The sequence below is a fragment of the Camelus ferus genome, chromosome 3 (genome assembly GCF_009834535.1).
Source record: "Camelus ferus isolate YT-003-E chromosome 3, BCGSAC_Cfer_1.0, whole genome shotgun sequence".
Taxonomy (NCBI): domain Eukaryota; kingdom Metazoa; phylum Chordata; class Mammalia; order Artiodactyla; family Camelidae; genus Camelus; species Camelus ferus.
In genome coordinates, this window is record NC_045698.1 from 53,520,770 (window position 1) to 53,538,918 (window position 18,149).

The window sequence follows — 18,149 nt, forward strand, 5'->3', positions numbered from 1 at the left end:
TTAAAGTGTTTACAGTTATGTTTTATGCATGTTTTCCTATTTCACAATGAAAAGGGCTTTAAAAATGAAACCTGAGAATTGATTTGAATGAATGCAATTTAAGATACCCTTAGGCAATTTTATTTTTCCTGTCTTAGTTTAAATACAGTAGAGGGGGGATTAAAAGAAGCAAAATAACACTGGAAAGCTCTTCTTTTAACCTAAATTCCTATCTGTGTCTTTTTATAAGGTTTGTCACCATTGTGCTGAAATAAAGTAATAAAGATGCCATTTTAGCAAAAATACAAGTTTTTGAAGTAATTCTCATTTTTTCTTTTCTTTGTTCTCAGCTATAGTTTAAAATTCTTTTGAGCTTGTCACATAATAATACTATAGAATAAAATCCAAAGTACTTTTCTCTGTTACATTTCCAGAATGGTGTCATCGTTCTTAAGGGCAGGAATATGTCACTATAACAAGAGTGTAAGCATTGGCAGACTGTTTCTTATAGTTAATAGAAGAAGTGCTTTGCAGATTTTCACCTGGATTCTGACATGTTTATGGAGAAAATAAATATGAAACTACTTAACAGCTTTGCATTTTCCTAAACTCTAATGTAATAGGAGTAATGTGATAGTAATGTCACAGGAAGAAATGGAAATACACAATTTAAATAACATGAAAATTCTGAGCATATTCTTACATCCATAATAAATCTGCATATATTATTATTGTTTTTTAACTCTGGAAATAGAACTAGATTTGCTCTGTTTGGCATTCTTGTATCTCATACAGAAACCCCCAGAAAGGATAGCAGGGTCATTTATAAGTGAATATGAATGGGGAACGTCAGTGACATTTGTGTCTCTTCACTGTCCCTTCCAGTCAGGCTTTTGCTCTGGCCTGGCTCCTGAAGAAACCAGAGTAGAGCTGTGGTTTTTTTGTAGGGAACAGATTCCTTGATCAGCAGTCTTCTCAGTTCTTTTGTCCAAAATTGGAACCATTTCCAATGCTGCTAGCCTGGGTTTCTAAAGCTATTTAACATTCCTATAATTCAGATACAGCAGGTACCTAATTTAGGCATCAGCATTGTGAATTTTATTCTTTCTAGTCCCTTTGATGTTGATAAAAGAATGAAACAGGAAAATATAGTTCCACCAGTGCTAATTAACTTTTTCATCTGTGTGAATTTGGGTTAGAGACAAATGACAGTAACTATTTTTAGGCTTATTGGAATTCTTCTTCACTATTTCTTACCTTTCTCTTTTAACTGTGTAATTCTGTTTTATCTTAATGTAGGTACAGCCTGACTGTGTGGACTGGAAAAGATGATAACTATTCCACTGAAGATTTACTTTTTATTAGAGACCATTTTGACAAGAAACAAGTTTTCTATGATATCTTGGAGCCACAAAACCATGAATTTAAACAAGCCATTGGAATCAAAATTAATCTCTAAGATGAAAATTCTTCTAAACTATTTCATGTTTTGGTTTCACAATCCTTCTTTGCTTTGGTCTGAATTAATTAACATACAAATTGTGGTGACTGATTTATGTTCCAGTTCATCCAATCAAAGAACATTTATCAGGTGCTTACTCTATTTGGCGTACTGTACAAAAGATTTGGAAAGAAGAGATTTCAGTGGGCCTAGTCTAATAATAACTTATGAAAATGATGCTTTAAGTCTTTTTATAAAAATAATTGTGATATACTGTAATTGAAATACTCCATGTGTCAGACAAGTATTAAGTCACATTTTGTTGGCAGTAGCATTACAGATATTTCACAAAAATGCAGCATCCTCTTCCCTTTTTCCTTGGAGAACAGGTTATTTCAGAGACTACTAAAGAGTAAGTAAAAAGGCTTTTACATTTTTTTTAACTTTCACATGGGTGAGCTGCTTTCTTGTAGGAAAATCAAATCCATATATAGATTAAATTAGATGGATCTAGAATTTCTATATTGTTGGGAGTGTGCTGGCAGCTATAAATGTTTTTATATTCCTTGTTTTGATCATAGTATCTTATCTAGAATGAGCAAGCTGTTGGAGAGCAGAAATTTTAATCTGGGTAATATTTGATTTTCAAGTTTCTCACCAACTCTACCTTGGTTCAGGCCCTTGTTCTACTACTAGAATTTCAAAAAATAGTTCTTCATGACTTTATTTCTCACACTCAAAGATGCCGTGAGTATTTCTGCTGAAAAATAACCTTTGTAAACAAAAAAGTTCTTTCTTTATGCCACATAAAAAGATCTCCCGGGGCTTAAGTTCAGGTTTATTGAATTTTACTCTTTCAAGATCCTTTGTAATGCACTCCCACTCTAAGAGTCAACTCAGTGTCCTCAACACAGTCCTTCATTTCAAAAATGCCTACACCATCAGTGGTCTCCAGATAATACTTTAACAGTTAATTTTAAGAAATATTATTTACTAATTGTGTCATACGTGTTAGCTATATCTCCTCAACTGGATTCTAAAGTTCTTCCTTCATGGTAAGGGAACATTTTAAACTGTCTTTTATAGTGCCTGGCACAGTCCTAAGCAAGGTATTCAGAAAAACATTTTGCTTCTTTGATTTACTGAAAAGTAATTTACCAATGGATGTCCTAAGATATGTAATTTACACTTACCTGTTTTCTCCCAGAGAATGAAGTAGTGCTATGTAGAGAAAAGAGCTTGGGTTTTGAATTCAGACAGACTTCCCTTACAGCCCCACCTTTGTTCCTTACTAGCCGTAGATTTGGGGAATTATTTAACCTCACTGAGTCTTGGTTTCTTTAATAACACAGGGGAGGGGGAAATGAGGATTCTCTTGTAGGATTGTTGTGAAAATTAAGGGAGACTCATGCAATGGAAGCATGTAGCTCAGTGCTCATCACATAGCAAGTGCTTAACAGATAGTTCCCTTCTTTTAGACTTATCATGTGATCATATCCATGGTGGATAGATAGCAGTAAGAGATGTAACTTGAAACTCTGTAGACATATAAATACTTAAAGAAAATAATTGTATTTCCACTTTAAATTTTAGCTACAACTGAATACAGTACTATTTGTCAAATAACACATAAAACTTAAGTTCAGTGGTTGTCTTAAACAAAAGTACTTGTGGTAAACTGAACCAGCCATTTTTTCATGGAAAAAATATTTACTTGGAAGAATAACTGACAGACCAGTTACTTAGTCTTGGGTATCTGGCATATATTTTCTCAAAAATGAACAAAAGCAAGCTTGTTACTTCAAGGAAGACAATTAACAGTATTTGTTGCTAATGATGAAACCTGAGCTTTTACATGAAAAATCAGAATTTGACTTAACTCGAACTCATCCAACTGTAAGCTTGACAGTTCCCAATACTTAAAGACTTATCTGATATCAGTGGTAATATTTTAAAAAATGTTTTTTTATGTTATATAATGAAACGTGTCAACACTTGGAAGATCTACATAACTCGGGGAATCAGTATTTTCCAAATGTCTTATGCATGGTATTATAAAATCTTGCATTCAGAGTGTAAGACAGAGCAATGAGATTTAGTGTAATAGAATATCGAAGTTCCTTGATGTGGTCTCAGATTATACGTTACAACTAACCATTTAAGAAACTACCACTTGCCAAATTTGACTATCGTATCAAGGAAGACTGTCCACAATTATCTGAAAAGCCTATTAAATTATTTCTTCCTTTCCCCACTACATATCTGTGTGAAGCCATATTTTCTTTATATACTTCAACTAAAACAACGTATCACAGCAGATTGAAGCAGAAACACAGAAGAGACTACAGCTGTTTTCTACTAAGCCAAACATGAAAAGATTTGCAAAAACATAAAAACAGTGCCACTCTTCTCAATATATTTTTGGGAAATATTTATGCTACTATGTAATGGGTTTGTCATTTTAAAAGAATATTTTTTAAATTTCCCAGTTTTAATTTTTAATGTAGTAAACATTGATACACATAACCCAGTACAAAAGTATATTTAAGTTGTTTTTAAGTTAAAAGGGATGTATCAAATGAATGATCCATTTGGAACTTTGTTGGGGAAAAGAATAATTACAGCCATTGTCTTGCCAATTTATCAAATAATGTTTTCTAGCTTTTCATAATTCCTTATCCTGAATCCTAGGTGCCAAAGCTGCCCTATGAGTTGGAACTTTATGTGCATGAGCCATGCAGTCCTTTAATAACTTATTTCTGGATGATGTTATCCATTTTGATCAACTGATACTGCTTTAAGTAGTCTTGGTCAGAAACATTTTGGGTGCAGTAACAGAATCCTACTCAAATTAACGCAAATAGAGGAGGCTAGGGAGGAAGTTACCATAAGGAGACATATCCAGAAAACTTAGGGGAAAGCTGAACATCTAGGCTGCAGTGTTATCATACCTTTAAGTTAAAGTTAAATCATACTTTTAGGTTATATGTAACTCCTGTTGCAACCATCTCTGATTGCCGTTGGGATCTTAGTGATACATTCCACTTAATGGAGTGAAGTTCCACAGGATGGCTTTACTAACCAAACTCAAACAACCTCTGCTCCTAAGATGTTCTCAGGATTGTTAGAAGACTAAGCTCTTCCAAATATGGCCAACAAAGTTTTAATCCTATTAAATATTTTTTTTCATGTTGGGATAAGAATAGCAACAAAAGTTATCTTTCTTAGTTTTTATCTTCTCAGAGTAACATGTGGCACAATTTCTCTTAAGGTTATGTTGAAATATTTATCATTAGTATTTGAGATAAGTAAATATCAGTGATAATCAAAATGACATTTAAATCTTTATTGATACCATTTTATTTATGAACTGTCTAGCTACATATTCTTCCATACTGTAGCCTTACAACTTAAAGCCAAGAACTTTCCTCAATATTAAAACTTGCAAAAAGGGTTTAACTTTTTAACATCAGGTACAATTCCAAGTTCTGAGTCAAAAAATACTTCTAGTGCAATTAGTATTAGTGTTCTTTGAAACATTAAATGAAAAACTTCCAGTTATTTTTTTCAAATAAAAGCCACAAGAAATTAAATAATTACTATGTATATAACAACTTGCTTATATCAAGTTACAGAGAAAAGCATCATGCCAATTGCTAGGATCTCCTCTACTGATAGAAGACAGAGAAATAGTTGTGTATGACAGTCATCAAATTATACACTCAGGTTTTGTATAGTTTGTATGGTTTTCTGTAGTTTGATTTATCTTTATTGTTAACTGCTAGATTGAAATAAGGACTCTGTATAAACACCATATTTTGAAATCATATAGATAATATAGTCATTTTATAATACTTTTTGGTAATGGCACGGTATTCATTTATTTTGTTACAAGTTATTCACAGGTCCTAAACACTAGACGATTGGAATGTCACATTAAGGTAGTTATCCTTATTACCCTAATTATACAAATGTCTAACAATTATATATCAGAAATAAAAAGGTATTGTGTAATATTGGCCAAATATTTAGTACATTTTGTAATTAAATTTCTATTGGCTTTCTTAATTGTAGCTAACCTAAGATAATCTAATAACCAGTTTTTCTTTTTACGACAAAGCAAGCAGTTAATTTCTATTTGTGATTAATCCCAAACTTTTTTTTTTTTTTTTTGGTGTCCTTAGGAAAGACAAGAATAGTTAGATATAAGTAAATTAGGAATGCTTTTTAACTTTTGATTTATCTTGTTATTGGGAACCTGTGTTCAAAAAACAATAACAGGAATTAAAAGATATAGAGAAGTAATTCCATAAGATAACATTAAAAAACAAAGCAAAGCAACTAATAGCACACAAACATTTGTCATAGATTATTACTAGTTTATAAAACTCTAATCTCCCATTTTGACACTGATTAAGCTGACAACATGAATATTAGCTGCATGGTCTACTATAATGGTTGACCTTTTAAAATTTTAATTATATGTCACCTACCTGCAGTCAACATTTTTCAAGAATTAGTTCATTCTTTCTTTATAGCTTAGGTTTATTGATCATGGGACACTATAGCTGTTAATGTTTTCTTCTATGGGGTTGGCATCGTGGAAAGTTATAATCTTATTTATTGACTTGAAATGTTTTTTAAAAACTACTGATTTGAATGCAATGTTTCCTAATAAAACATTTGGCAAATGAAATTTTTGAAGTTATCTCCAACATATGTGACCTTCTTTCCTTGCTTATTTTTGTTTAAATTAAAAATATGGACCACATGATGTTGCTAGATATTGAACGTTTTGAGAAAAATAGCTTTAATTTTGTTTGAGAGAATTCCCTTAGCAAAAACTATATATTATTTGAAGATCCACAGTGCCTAATACGATGATACATGGTACATTTTGATACCCCTATTGTGGACTAACCAATTATAAGTTTAGAAGGATGAACATTTGAATTGTCTTCTCTAGTTCCATTTTTCTCTGATATAGACATTTGAACAAAATGTATTTTCTAGCCATCTCTTAAAAATTAACTAGTTGCTTAATTTGTTCTGTTTGCAATGATTGTCTCCTTAGCAATGTTTTTTTACTTTTGAATTCTTTGGGGAAAACAGGAGCTGTTGGCATAAGCACTTTTTGACCACAAGAAAGAAGGCTGGATATCTTGTTACTGACATTGATATCTGAGATGGGAGGGTGAGGATTCACATTTAAGGGTGGCAGAAATCCTGGTCTGGTCTGTGTAATGTTGTGATCTAAAGGAAATGCTCCAGAACCACGCCTTTCTAAAAGCGCATGATTTCTCCTGCTCAGGGGGCCTGGGGGGGTACTCTCCAACAATTCTTTGGACCCTGACAACAAGGAAGGAGATGTCGACAGGATTTTTTTCTTTCCTGTAAGTGCTTTGCCATCTTCTAAAGTTGTAGGGGTAAGACCGGCTGACAGCTGGGAATCAGAGCTGTAGTGATTTGCTCCTGAGTTTCTTTTCTGAACTATATTTCTTAATGTGGAAGCACATATTGTCTGGTTAGAGTCTGGGTCCTGGTCAACTGGGATGTCAGTGCATTGCTGACTTCCTTCTGAAAAAAATGCTTGGTAATTTATTTCATCGTATGACATCTTTCTTGAGCTGGTCTGATCAAAGGCTCTTAGCAGATGTGCAGTGTCTTTTACATCAATACTTTGGTGCCTAGTGATGAATCGCTTGGAAAGTGCCAGCCCATTGATTTTGTAGGATAATTCTTCCTCTGGAGTAATATCCTGGAGCTCTTCTTGTAAGGAGGCCACTCTGTTCTGGTGCATTAATGAGGGGGGACTCTTGATCCAGGGTGAAGCCTGAGGTAGCTTGGGCCCGTTAGGAGCCATACCAGGCTTCCTCACAGGGGAGACTGGGTCTCCCATATCATCAGTGCTTCCTGAGGGCTCCAGATCTTTAAAGCCAAAAAGCGTCATTTCAGTTTCAGAAGAATGTGAACGTGACAATGAGACTGTTTTTAAGTCTATTTTTGAAGGAGTGGCACAGGTGGCTGGGGAATGACCCCCATCTATATCCGCAGGAGGCATATTTAAGTACTGTTGGGTCGTGTGCCTGCCAGAGGGCGATTTTGCTGTTGTTATGATAATGACCTCTTTCCCTTTTGCCTTGCAAGCACTAAGTAAAACTTTCAGGGTCTCTCTGTCTTCTGAATTTATGGCATAAACAAGGGCCGAGTAACTAGAATGGTCTTGCAAGCTGAGGTCAGCCCCACTCTTTAGGAGCAAAGAAACAACTTCAGGACCTGCTTTTTCTAAGCAAGCGTGCATCAAAGCAGTTTTCCCAGATTTGTCCTGTATGTTGGGATCAGCATTGTTTTCTAACAAGTATTTAACCATTTTGGCTTTACTGACACCCTGGTGATCAACATGTTTGGTCTTACAAGCAATCATTAAAGGTGTTTCCCCACGATCATTGCTCTCATTAATGTAGGCGCCACCTTCCAGCAAGAGTCTTGTAAGGCGAAGCCGGCTCTGATGGACCGCTTTGATCAGGGAATTTCCATCACTAGAAAGTTCTATACCTTCATCCATCTTCAGAAGTCAGAATCAATACTGGTTATCAAAGAAGATGAAGAACAAAAGGTTAGCCAGAATCAATGGCCCAATTTATATTCATGTTATTCACAATTAATTTCTGAAATATGTATAGAGGAAGAAGACATAAATAAGATGTTATTAACAAATATGGAGCAAAATAGTAAATTGTAAAATTTAAAAAAAATTTTTAATAGTAACAACCTTTAGGGAGGTACAAGGTAAAATATACTTTCAAAATCTTCGTTGAATATTGATAACACTAGCCTAGAACTTCTCTAAATCTCACATTAATTAAACAATAATCCACTTATTTTCTACTTGTGAAAAATACTTTTATAAATGATATTAAAATGCAAATTTAAGCAAAAAAGCCAAAATTCTGTGTAATTGCAACCGAATCAACTGAAATAGAGCATGTTTACGATAGCTTAATTTAAAAAACTTCTTAGCATTAAGTTACTTAAACATGTCCTTCAGTTAAATAATGCAACTAAGATCTAGATTTTCAGTTTGAGGGGCATTGTGATGTTTTTCTTAAAAGATGAAAAACATTTGGACTAGAAAATGTTAAAATAACTGACACAATGTCTGGAATTCTCACTGAGATAGGAATGGTGTGCATGTGATCATGCATTTTTTTCTGATTCCATTATTTAAATCATATACTGACTAGATTATGGGGTTAGCAACATACTGGTGGGTTAAATTTTGACAGCAGTACATTTTCTCTGAAAAAGAAGTTTTCTAGGCTAGAAGTAAAGACATGTAGACTTTATAAACATTTTATTAAAACTGAAAATTATTCATTTTTAATTTATTTAAATAATTTAGATTCAAATTCATTCAAAAGATAATTTCATTAGGTGATAAGAATTATGTCTATCGAGAGCCAAGGAAATGTTAGTCTTCTGACAGTTCTTAGAGCTGGGGTAAAAGATCAGATAAAAGTTCATGTAGTATTTAAATCTATTTCATTTAATTGGGTAGCTTTTAGAAATCGAGAAGTATTATTTATTCTTCTCATTCACTTTTAAAATTAAGAATATGGGGCATGAATTCCTATTAGATAATAGAATAGATAATAAATATGACTTTTTAATAGAGAGATGAAGAGAGCAGAAAGGGAAGGAAAAAGGAAAAGAGACACACACACAGAAATTAATTTCATTGTTAAACAGCTATAAGTCCTCCTAATATGTGCTGGGCGCTGAGCTACAAAGGTACGGGCCCGAGCCCTGACGAGCTTACAGAGCTGTTTGGAAGAGATACTGTATAAGCAGCTGGTTATGAGTTAAAGTTATGAGAACACAACAGGCTTTAATGGTTTGGGGACGGAAGGGAGCTTCACAGAGGCTAACCGTTTGAGCTAAGTCTTGAAGGCTGCAAAAGACTGGCAGACAGAAAAAGTTTAGAAAGGAGTAGAGAGCACTCCTTGTGCAAAGACCTAGAGGCTTAAAATAGCCCAGGTATTTATCATACATCGGGCTCTACACCAATACGATAACCAAACTTTAAAAAATAATTTAGCAGATGGTTATAGTTAGGGTGACGTGGCAGAACACGCACATCTAATTCTGCCCCTTCTTAAAACCCCCTAAAACTGAAGATTGTTTTAAAAGACAGAAACTCACAAAGATAGCAGGAAAAAGAGAGAAGACAACAGCAACATTTTGGAAGCCAGCAAGCAGATGGGCCAGTTGTAAATGACTCAGCCAACCTGGGAAGGCTGTGCCTCCAGTCATTGGTGGCAGAGCGGAGAACTAAGCCCTGTACCCCGGAGAATCCGTGAAAGAGGCGGCAGCCAGAGGCGCTAGAACTGCTGGGTGGAGAGGACAGCTACATAAGGAGGGCTAGGAGAAAAGCTGTTAGAGAGGCAGTTAGGTCCCTGGGTCCTTGCTATGGGAAGTATGGTCGTATCTTGGACCAGGAGCAGCAGCATTACCTGAAAATTGTTAAATATGCAGAATCGCAGGTTCCACCTCAGTCCTACTGAATCAAGAGCCTACAGTTCAACTAAGATCCCCAGGTGATTTGCATTCATTTTAAAGTTTGAGAAGCACTGCCTCAGGTCACTCTTCTCCGAGCCGCTAGGAGATAGGAGACTGCCCCTCTCCTACCTGAGAAAATGTCTAGAGGTTTTTTTCTCCAGAAATGGTGAAACAGAGTCTCTGGCCTGAGAGACACTGGGCATGTCTGAGGACAGAAAAAAAAAAAAGAGACGTGATGGTATGCTAACTGACCAATGCTTGAAGGGACTCATAGCCTTCCTCCCCAACTCAGCTCCAAGAAGGATGGCAGCCATACCTTTATCCTTTGGAAGAAAATCGCTATACTTTTCTCTCAAGGATCTGACCTACCAAAGAAAAAATACCTAAGAGTACTGACCAAGGGGTTCCCCTACATGCCACCCAGATCATCCTACAGCATAGCTTAAAGATCACCCATGTGCTGAAGGCTTCACATTGGGTTTTTAATCCAAGCCCTTTAACCACAAGCATGCAAACAAACCAACAAAAAAGCTTCTTACATTAAAGATAGAAACCAGAACAAATAGAAAAAACCAACCTGGAGAAGACAGGTATTAGGAAAATGTAAACTTCAAAAACTCATGGGATAAGAAGATGATGTAACCATGAAATAAGGATAAGATTCTATGAAAGGAAGAACATTCTGAGACCATAAAAAGCTCTCAAAGGATAAAAACATGATACAGACTGCATAACTCAACTGAAGGATTGGATAATAATATTAGTAAAATCTCTAACACAGTCAACCAAAAAGAAAAGAAAGAAAAAAACAAGAAAATTAGAGAACTAGATCAGTGAATCCAAGATCCAACAAATAGAAGTTCCTGCAAGAGAAAATAGTGGGAGTGGAGGAAGGGACGAGCAGGAGAGGACATGATGAATAAGGTCAAGAAAATTTTCTAGACCTGAGAGACATGAGTTCTCGAATTGAAAGGGCCCAATTAGAACATAGCACAATGGATGAAGGCAGATCCTGATAATGGAACATGGCTGAACACTGAGAACAGAATATATACCACAGGCTTGGATGCAGGAGGTGGGGAGTGGGGTGGATAAGTCACATACTAAAGGATCAAGAATTACAATGAATTCAAATATATCAACAACAATAATGAAAGACAATGGAGGAGTGTTTTTGAAAATCTGAAGGAAAATGATTTCCAGCTTAGAATTTTATATCTAGCCAAAACATCAGTCAAGAATTGGAATACACTCTCAAGAATCTACTGAATAATATAATCTACCAAGATAAGATGGTAGAATAAGGAAGAAGAAACAAGACGCCAGAAGCTGGAGATCATTACAAAGGAGAGATACCAAAAATCTCCAGGAAGATGGTGAGAGGAGAGGCCAGGATACTGGATGGGCACATGTATCATATTTGAGATCATACCACCATTTTACCATCCTGTTAACTGAGGACCAAATGCCCAGGTGAGCCTGACCTCAGTTCTTTAATCCACTCGCTTTGTCTTGCCCACGTCTCTGCTCTCCTCTCCATTCCGTTTTCTGAGTCAGCCAATGGCACTCATTTCAGCCCTGCTCAGTTGTTCTGCTTTGACCTGCTCTGAGATCTGGGGATAAGTCATGTGAGCTTAGGAGAAAAAGACTAAACTCCCATTCCCCTTGGATATCTAGTACTTGGTCTACACTGCAGCCCACCAGAAGCCCTATCATAGTTAAGCCCCATGTTTCCCAAGACTCACGACCTTGCCCAGAGGGGCTCTTGTCAACACGCAGGGCTGAACTAAGCTGAACTGAGCTGAACTGAGGTCTAAGAGACTGTTCATCTTACCTTCTCTGGAGAACTTTTGCCATATATTGGTAATACTGACCTTTCTTTATTCATCTAATTGTGTGCTTACTATCCAGTTTTCCAAAAATAAATAATTACTTAAGGATCATATATAACTGGGAAACTGAGGGGAGGAGGAAGCAAAGGGAATGATTTAGACAATAGTCAAGAGCAGGTTACCCCTTGGTCGGGGTAAGGAGAACAATACAATTTGGGAGGGACACACAAAGGCTTTTAAGGTTCAGGGAATGTCCTGTTTCTCAGCCAGGGTGGTGTGTATATAGGTGTCCATTTTATTATTATTCTTTAAACAGTGTATGTTTCACATCCTCTTCTGCATGATACTGCCAAACTCTATTTATTGTAAAATAGGACATGTATACAAACAAGAACACAGCATTTATATAAGAATGCTGCATAACTAAAATTTATAAAGAATCATATTAGGTCTTAGTTTTCACAACATAAATCAGTTTTTGTGGTGTCATCAATAGTATTTATGCCTAAACTTTCAAGGAGTTTATTAGTAAGCTCCTAATAGGCACTATTCAAAAGAATATACTTATTTGTTTCCATTTTAGTTTCATTCATGATGTTAAGCGAAGAACAATCACTCAATATATGCATTCATGAATACAATGAAAAAGAGTACATGAAATACATAATTTTTGGTCCCTCTATCTAGTGTTCTATAAAAGCTATTCCAGAGCCAGACATACCTGCAACTCAGGAACTTAGAAATTTAGAGTTGGTTGACAGATTGGGTCCCAACTCAGAGGTCTATTCTGAATGTGAAACATCTGAAAAGAGCTCTCATGAGACGGCGCTCTTAAAAGAAACCTTTTATCATTCTTCATATACAAATGGATTTAATAAAGCAAAGAGACTCAGAGAAATGACCTGGTACATAATATAAAATATAGAAACCACTTAGTAACTGCAATTCAAGAAGAATCTATCATGTAAAAACACCTTTGATCAAAAGTAGCATTTGAGAAACAGACATTCAAATGAGAACCAGTTGCCAGATACCAGATTTCAATACTATATTTTCAGACAGTTTCTAATATTGGGGCCAATCTTGTTTTTGTTTTTGTTTTTGTTTTAAAGTCTTATAAGAATCTTTTGGAAAGACTTTCAAACCTTTTTCACCTATCCTCATGTAAAGGCCTTTCTGCACAATACTAAATCTGGCTACTTTCTGTCATAACTTTCCCTCCCAAGGTTGGCATCAGGAGGTTCCGGGAGAAGGGAGCTGGCAATGCATTGCTGGCTGGGATGCTGGGGGTGGGGGGACAGTGGCCCTGCCATGGTCCTGTGGAAAGAGAGGGTGCTGTGGGCTTCAGGGCCTGAGAGAAGCTGGACAGTAGCACCACTAGTGGGGAGCAGCTAACAAATCTACCTACCACGCAGCTGTAGGCAGACCCCAGCCCCCAAGTACTGGAGGACTGTTGAGCAAAAACAACAAAGACTATACATTGCTCACTATAAAGACTTGTAAGGCCCAATGGATTTCTCAGTTTTTAAATTGTTCACATTTAATAGAGCAATTTTGAAATCGTTTGAACATTAAATTTTTTCAGAGAAAAAAATTGTCAGGTATTTTATTCTGTGTGTATACACGTTAAGTTTTCTAGTGTCTCATTCTGTAATCAGTACTTTATTGGAACAATTCCCTTGTCTTCATGCCTTCACTCTTTTTCAGCCTGTTCTTTTATCTTACCTCATCCAATTCGCATGTCAAAAATGCTGATATTGAAGTTTGACTTATTTGCTCTTCATAGAGGTAAGCCCCACCTGGGGTGAAGCCCACTTCTCTAGCCTGCAAGTGTCCTAGTTCAGAAGTGTCCCTGCCTCCTGTTTCCTCCCTGGACACACCCTCAGTGAGCACCTAGTGCTGATACCATATTAACATTCAATAGGACTCTATTTTATAATCTAGGTTATAAATGATTCCCCAGTTCAGTTATACCTTCCAAATAGATGGCAGTTCAACTGGAGAAAGTTCAAGGGTCAGACAGACCCAGATTTCCATCCTGAGCTCCTATTTATTAGCTGTATGCCCTGGTCAAATCTCTCAGCCTCTCAGAATCCTGGATTCCTCATCTGTGGAAGACAGTCATAAAACATTCATCCCCTGGGGGCTGGTGATGAAATCAGACAATGTCTATGAAAAGACTCCTATTGTGCCTTCCTAATTACTGCACTCTTCTTTTTAAAATTTCATCTCAAAATTTAGCCATCTTTTATTTTTATCATGTCTCTAATCCACAGGCTATTTAAATGACATAAAAATTTAAAATACTTTTTTAGAATCTGTAAATAATGTTTTATAAACATAAATCAAATCTAATAGGTGAAATATGGAGAAAGCTATCCTTCAAATGCATTTTCCTTATAATTTCCAAATACAATAATTTCTGCATTACTATGAGATATTAATTATTAAACAGCTGGATAAATTGCTTTTTATTTTAAAATCAGGATGACTTTAACACTGCTTGTAATTCATCATGGCATATTTACTCTAATCTTTTAGTGCCTCTACTCCCAAGGCCCCACTAAAATTACAGTTTAGTTATTAACAAAAGAAGATATATATTCTGAAGAACAAAGAAAACTGGAAGGGAGACATCATCAGATGAGCAACTTCAAACAAGCTGTGGAAATGGCAGGAGGGAGTGGGTTGAGCATGGTAAACTGCCTCAGCATAACAGAGGCCACAACATAAAGCATGCGGGGGTGGTCCCCATGAGAAGGGAGCCAGCTTACCTGCAGGACCCAGGAGATTTAGCACTTGGAGGTTCCAAACAACACAGAAAGTAGCAATGAGGCACAGGCCTGAACATGAGGATGGCTGGACAGAAATGGACCCCCAGAACTTTACCCCACCCCAACTAGACAACCACTCTCCTAGGCAAGAAAACAACGATTCAATCTCTGAACAGACTGATTAGGAAGGCTCCAACCTTGGAGGCAGTGTGCTGAAAACAGGATAAAGTCAGAGTCTACAGGCTGAAGGGTGGAATTTCCAGCTTGCAGCCCTACCGGGGGAAAGGAAGCCAGGAAAAAGAAAAGCACTGGATCTTAAAATTATGAGCCCTATTAAAAATATCAGTCAATAAATGAAGCAACTCAAACCATAATTACATTTGCCCCACCAGACACCCACTCTAAATGGAAATAGAAAGTTACCTGAAAACGTTATTCAAAATTTCATACTTCACTTATGCCTATTCTCTCCCTGGATGAGTTTTCTGTCAGCCAGCTGTCAGTTCCTACTGAAGGAAATCAAAGCTATTCAGAGTTACATAAATACCAAAAATTTGGTCCATATATCTCTCCTATTTGGAATCTAGTTTTTTAATTCCTTGTTAAGAAAGACATCCCCACGGTGTTTTGTAGTTAATCATATTTCACTCAGTATGAGTCTGTAAAGCGTCTGGAGTGGATTCTATGCACAGGCAATTTGTGCGCGCGCCCGTGTGTGTGTGTGTGTGTGTGTGTGTGTGTGTGTGTTCGGGGAGCACTGGACTGCTGGGAGGAGGGCTGCAGCACTCATCTGGTCCACCCTATTCTGTGCAGATGAAGCAGCTGAGGAGGGGAAGGTGGGGGAACTCCCGAAATCACTCCTTTTGCTTACCAGACTGAACTAGATGTTCCCATGTCCCTTCTTGCATGCCCCCTTGCTTCTTGGCTACCAGCTTCCCACAGGGTAGGGCTCTGTTCTGAGTACCTGATTTGTGTGGTTTCTTACACAGCAGTGCCACATGGGCTGAGGTGCTTGAAAAGCCATCTTGGAGATGATAGGCTTGGCCTTCCCTGTGGCTTTTTCTCCCCAAGACACCCCCAGTTTTCCTTTCATTCACAGAGGAATTTTATTTTCCTTTGCGCCTCTTACTCCACCACCAAATAGGATCTATGCTCCCTCCCCCAAAAGTTATTTATCCCACCACGGTGGGGGAGGGCAGCCAGGAGGTAGAAATTATCAAATGTGTTTCAAGCTCACAATTCAGCCCCACATCCAGTCCCACTTCCAACAGCTATCAACCTCTACCTCAGGCTGTCTCCATCATCACCTCCAGGTCATCTGATGCTCCCCTGCAGGAGCAAAAGGCAGAGATGCCTGCCATACCTACGGAGGGGCAAAGGAAACCCACAGGTCCAGAGAAGAGTACAGCCTTGAGTTAAAATGGGCCAGGTACTGGAGGTCTGCTGTCCTGGCCTTCCTAGAGGGGTCTGAGGAAGCCCAGAGCTGCTACATGGGCCAGCTGCACCTGAAATGAGGCAAGCTTGCCTGCCGCCAGCAAAATATGTGTCTCCTCCCTACTCAAGGAGAGGGGCAGAGCCAGGACAAAAGATGCAGCTGAGACTGTCCCAGGAAACGTAATAACTTGCCAGGGAAAGTGTTCTCTGGCACCAGCTTGTAAGAAATATTTAGAAACTGCCCAAGAAGGAGGAATAGCTGGTGAGGTTTGCTGTCTTTCCCACACGTACCCAGAAAGGGTTGATTAATTCTAGTTACTTCGGCTGTCCTTCAGGCTCTGGGGCTGGGCCCTGGGGCAGCTACATCCCTACATCTCTCTGAAAACCCCCCTTCCCAGCACACACATATAAAGACATGCAAACCTATACCTCCAAGTCTCAGGGAATCAAGCTGACAGGATTTCCAGGCTGTTGAGGGTTCTGGTAACGTCCTAACAGTCCCCGCTGGCTCTTTTCCTCAGTTTTTTCCGAGAGCGGGAGGGTGTCAGTCCGAGGTGCTGCTTGAGAAGGGCAAAGGAAGGTGACTGGGGTGACAGCGCAGGGACACCGATGTGGGCAGGGTGCGCGTTTCGTCGCCTCCCCTCTGAGCCCAGGCAAGCAGCTGGCGGGCTGAGGCGATCATCATCCACGAGAAGGGGTTCTGCCCAGAGCCGCTACGGAGCAGTCCCGGCACTGCCCGCCGAGAGGATATTGCCTTCCCTTGGGAAATGGCAAGCCCGAGGAGGGCAGCCAATGCCCGCATGCTGGAGCAAGAGCACCTATGGACCCCAGTTTTCCGACAAGGAGGTCTGGGGTCCTGGTGCCAAACCTGTGCGCCCCCAAGAGGCTCCGGGAGCCGGCTGGCTGCCCGCCCCTGTGTGGCTCGAGTTTGTCGAGCCACAACGGCTCCGCAGCCCCCACCAGCCCGCCCTCCGCGCCCAGCCTGCACTTCCCGCCGCCCGGCCGCCAAAGGCACCTGCGGAGACCCGCCCAAGTCCGACCCTGCGACCCGCGCGCTCCTGCAGCCGAGCACGCGCCGCTCCCGCTGCGGCACAGACCCGCGCCAGCGAGGCCCCTGCCCGAATCCTCCCAGACATCCTGCGGCCGCCGGCTGCCCCCACGACTTTCCCTGCGCGGCAAGGCCGAGAAGGAGGCGAAACCCGCCTCCCCGCGGGGTCCAAGCCCGCGCCGCCGCAAAGCTCTAGCTGAGAGCGGGCGGGGATTGCGGGAAGCCGGAAAGTGGGCTCCGGGAAGCGCGCCCGGGATGGCGGGGCAGAGTCTCTGGACAGAGACCTGCACTCCGGCGGCCCTCGATAGGCGTCAAGTGTCTGCAGTATCAGGGTGAGCGGGAGGTGCCGGCTCCCAGGGCCTGAGCTTACCCGGCGGGACGCGCGGAGGCCGCCGGGCCCGGGCTGCGCGGGGAGGTGCTCTCTTCCCAGCAGCCAACACGCAAACCAAAGTTTCCCCAAGTGCAGCCCGTACAGCCGGCGCCGCACACTGACCTGCGACGCGCTGCCGAGTCGGCGGGGCGCCTCCGTCTCCCCGGCTCCGTTCGGACCCTCCTCGCTGGTGGCCCCAGGGCGCCGTCCAGGCTGGATTGTGGTCTTCGGTGACTCCTCGGCGGCTGGAGTCGCAGATCCCGGTAGGTGCCGCCCTGTCCCCTCCTCAGCTCGGCAGGGAGAGGCGGGCGGCGGACCCCGAACGGCGAAGCGTTGGAGCGGGGGCTGAGAGGCGCGCACCTCGCCAGACGGCGGGGCTGCGCGGCGTTTCCGCTGGGGGTGACGCGCCGGCTCGGGGCTGTGCTGCAGGTGGGGGCGGCAGGGCCAAAGTCTGTTCCGGCCCGAGGGGCCAAAGTCTGGCCTCCGAAGCTCCGCCTTCTATCCCCGCAAATACCCCCCAACGCGTATCCCCACATCCCAACCCCGCCACCTCGCTTTGGACGGGGCAGCTTGGCCCAGAGCAGAAGCAGCAGGGTCTTTCCCACCACTGAGGGGAGACGGCCCTTGGTTCCCCCCATCCATATGTGCATTCCTCTCCTCAGTTCTTAGCCACCTGGCTGGTCCGTGCGTCTGTTCCCCAACGTGTCTCTCT

The 18,149-nt window shown here is 40.3% G+C and overlaps 2 protein-coding genes across 5 annotated transcripts in view; one reads left to right on the forward strand and one right to left on the reverse strand.

Annotated features, from left to right (window-relative positions):
* Window positions 1-5,685, forward strand: part of FAM151B (family with sequence similarity 151 member B) — a 30,519-nt gene extending 24,834 nt beyond the window's left edge. For all 4 annotated transcript variants that reach the window (XM_006186738.3, XM_032475252.1, XM_032475257.1 and 1 more), the window contains one exon: window positions 1,279-5,685. In XM_006186738.3, the coding sequence (XP_006186800.1) occupies window positions 1,279-1,438 (160 nt within the window). In that variant the 3' untranslated portion in view covers window positions 1,439-5,685. The remainder of the gene's footprint in view (window positions 1-1,278) is intronic.
* On the reverse strand, window positions 5,565-17,685 carry ANKRD34B (ankyrin repeat domain 34B). The gene is made up of 4 exons (XM_032475204.1): window positions 17,561-17,685; window positions 16,449-16,576; window positions 15,009-15,094; window positions 5,565-8,006 (listed from the first exon to the last, which is right to left on the reverse strand). The coding sequence occupies exon 4, from the start codon at window positions 7,983-7,985 to the stop codon at window positions 6,441-6,443; it is 1,545 nt and encodes a 514-aa protein (XP_032331095.1). The 5' UTR covers window positions 7,986-8,006; window positions 15,009-15,094; window positions 16,449-16,576; window positions 17,561-17,685; the 3' UTR covers window positions 5,565-6,440.
* Window positions 17,686-18,149: the final 464 nt, after the last annotated feature.

Bases quoted from the DNA above. Each gene is read 5' to 3' on its own strand.
- ANKRD34B (XM_032475204.1), bottom strand. From the start codon at position 7,985: ATGGATGAAGGTATAGAACTTTCTAGTGATGGAAATTCCCTGATCAAA.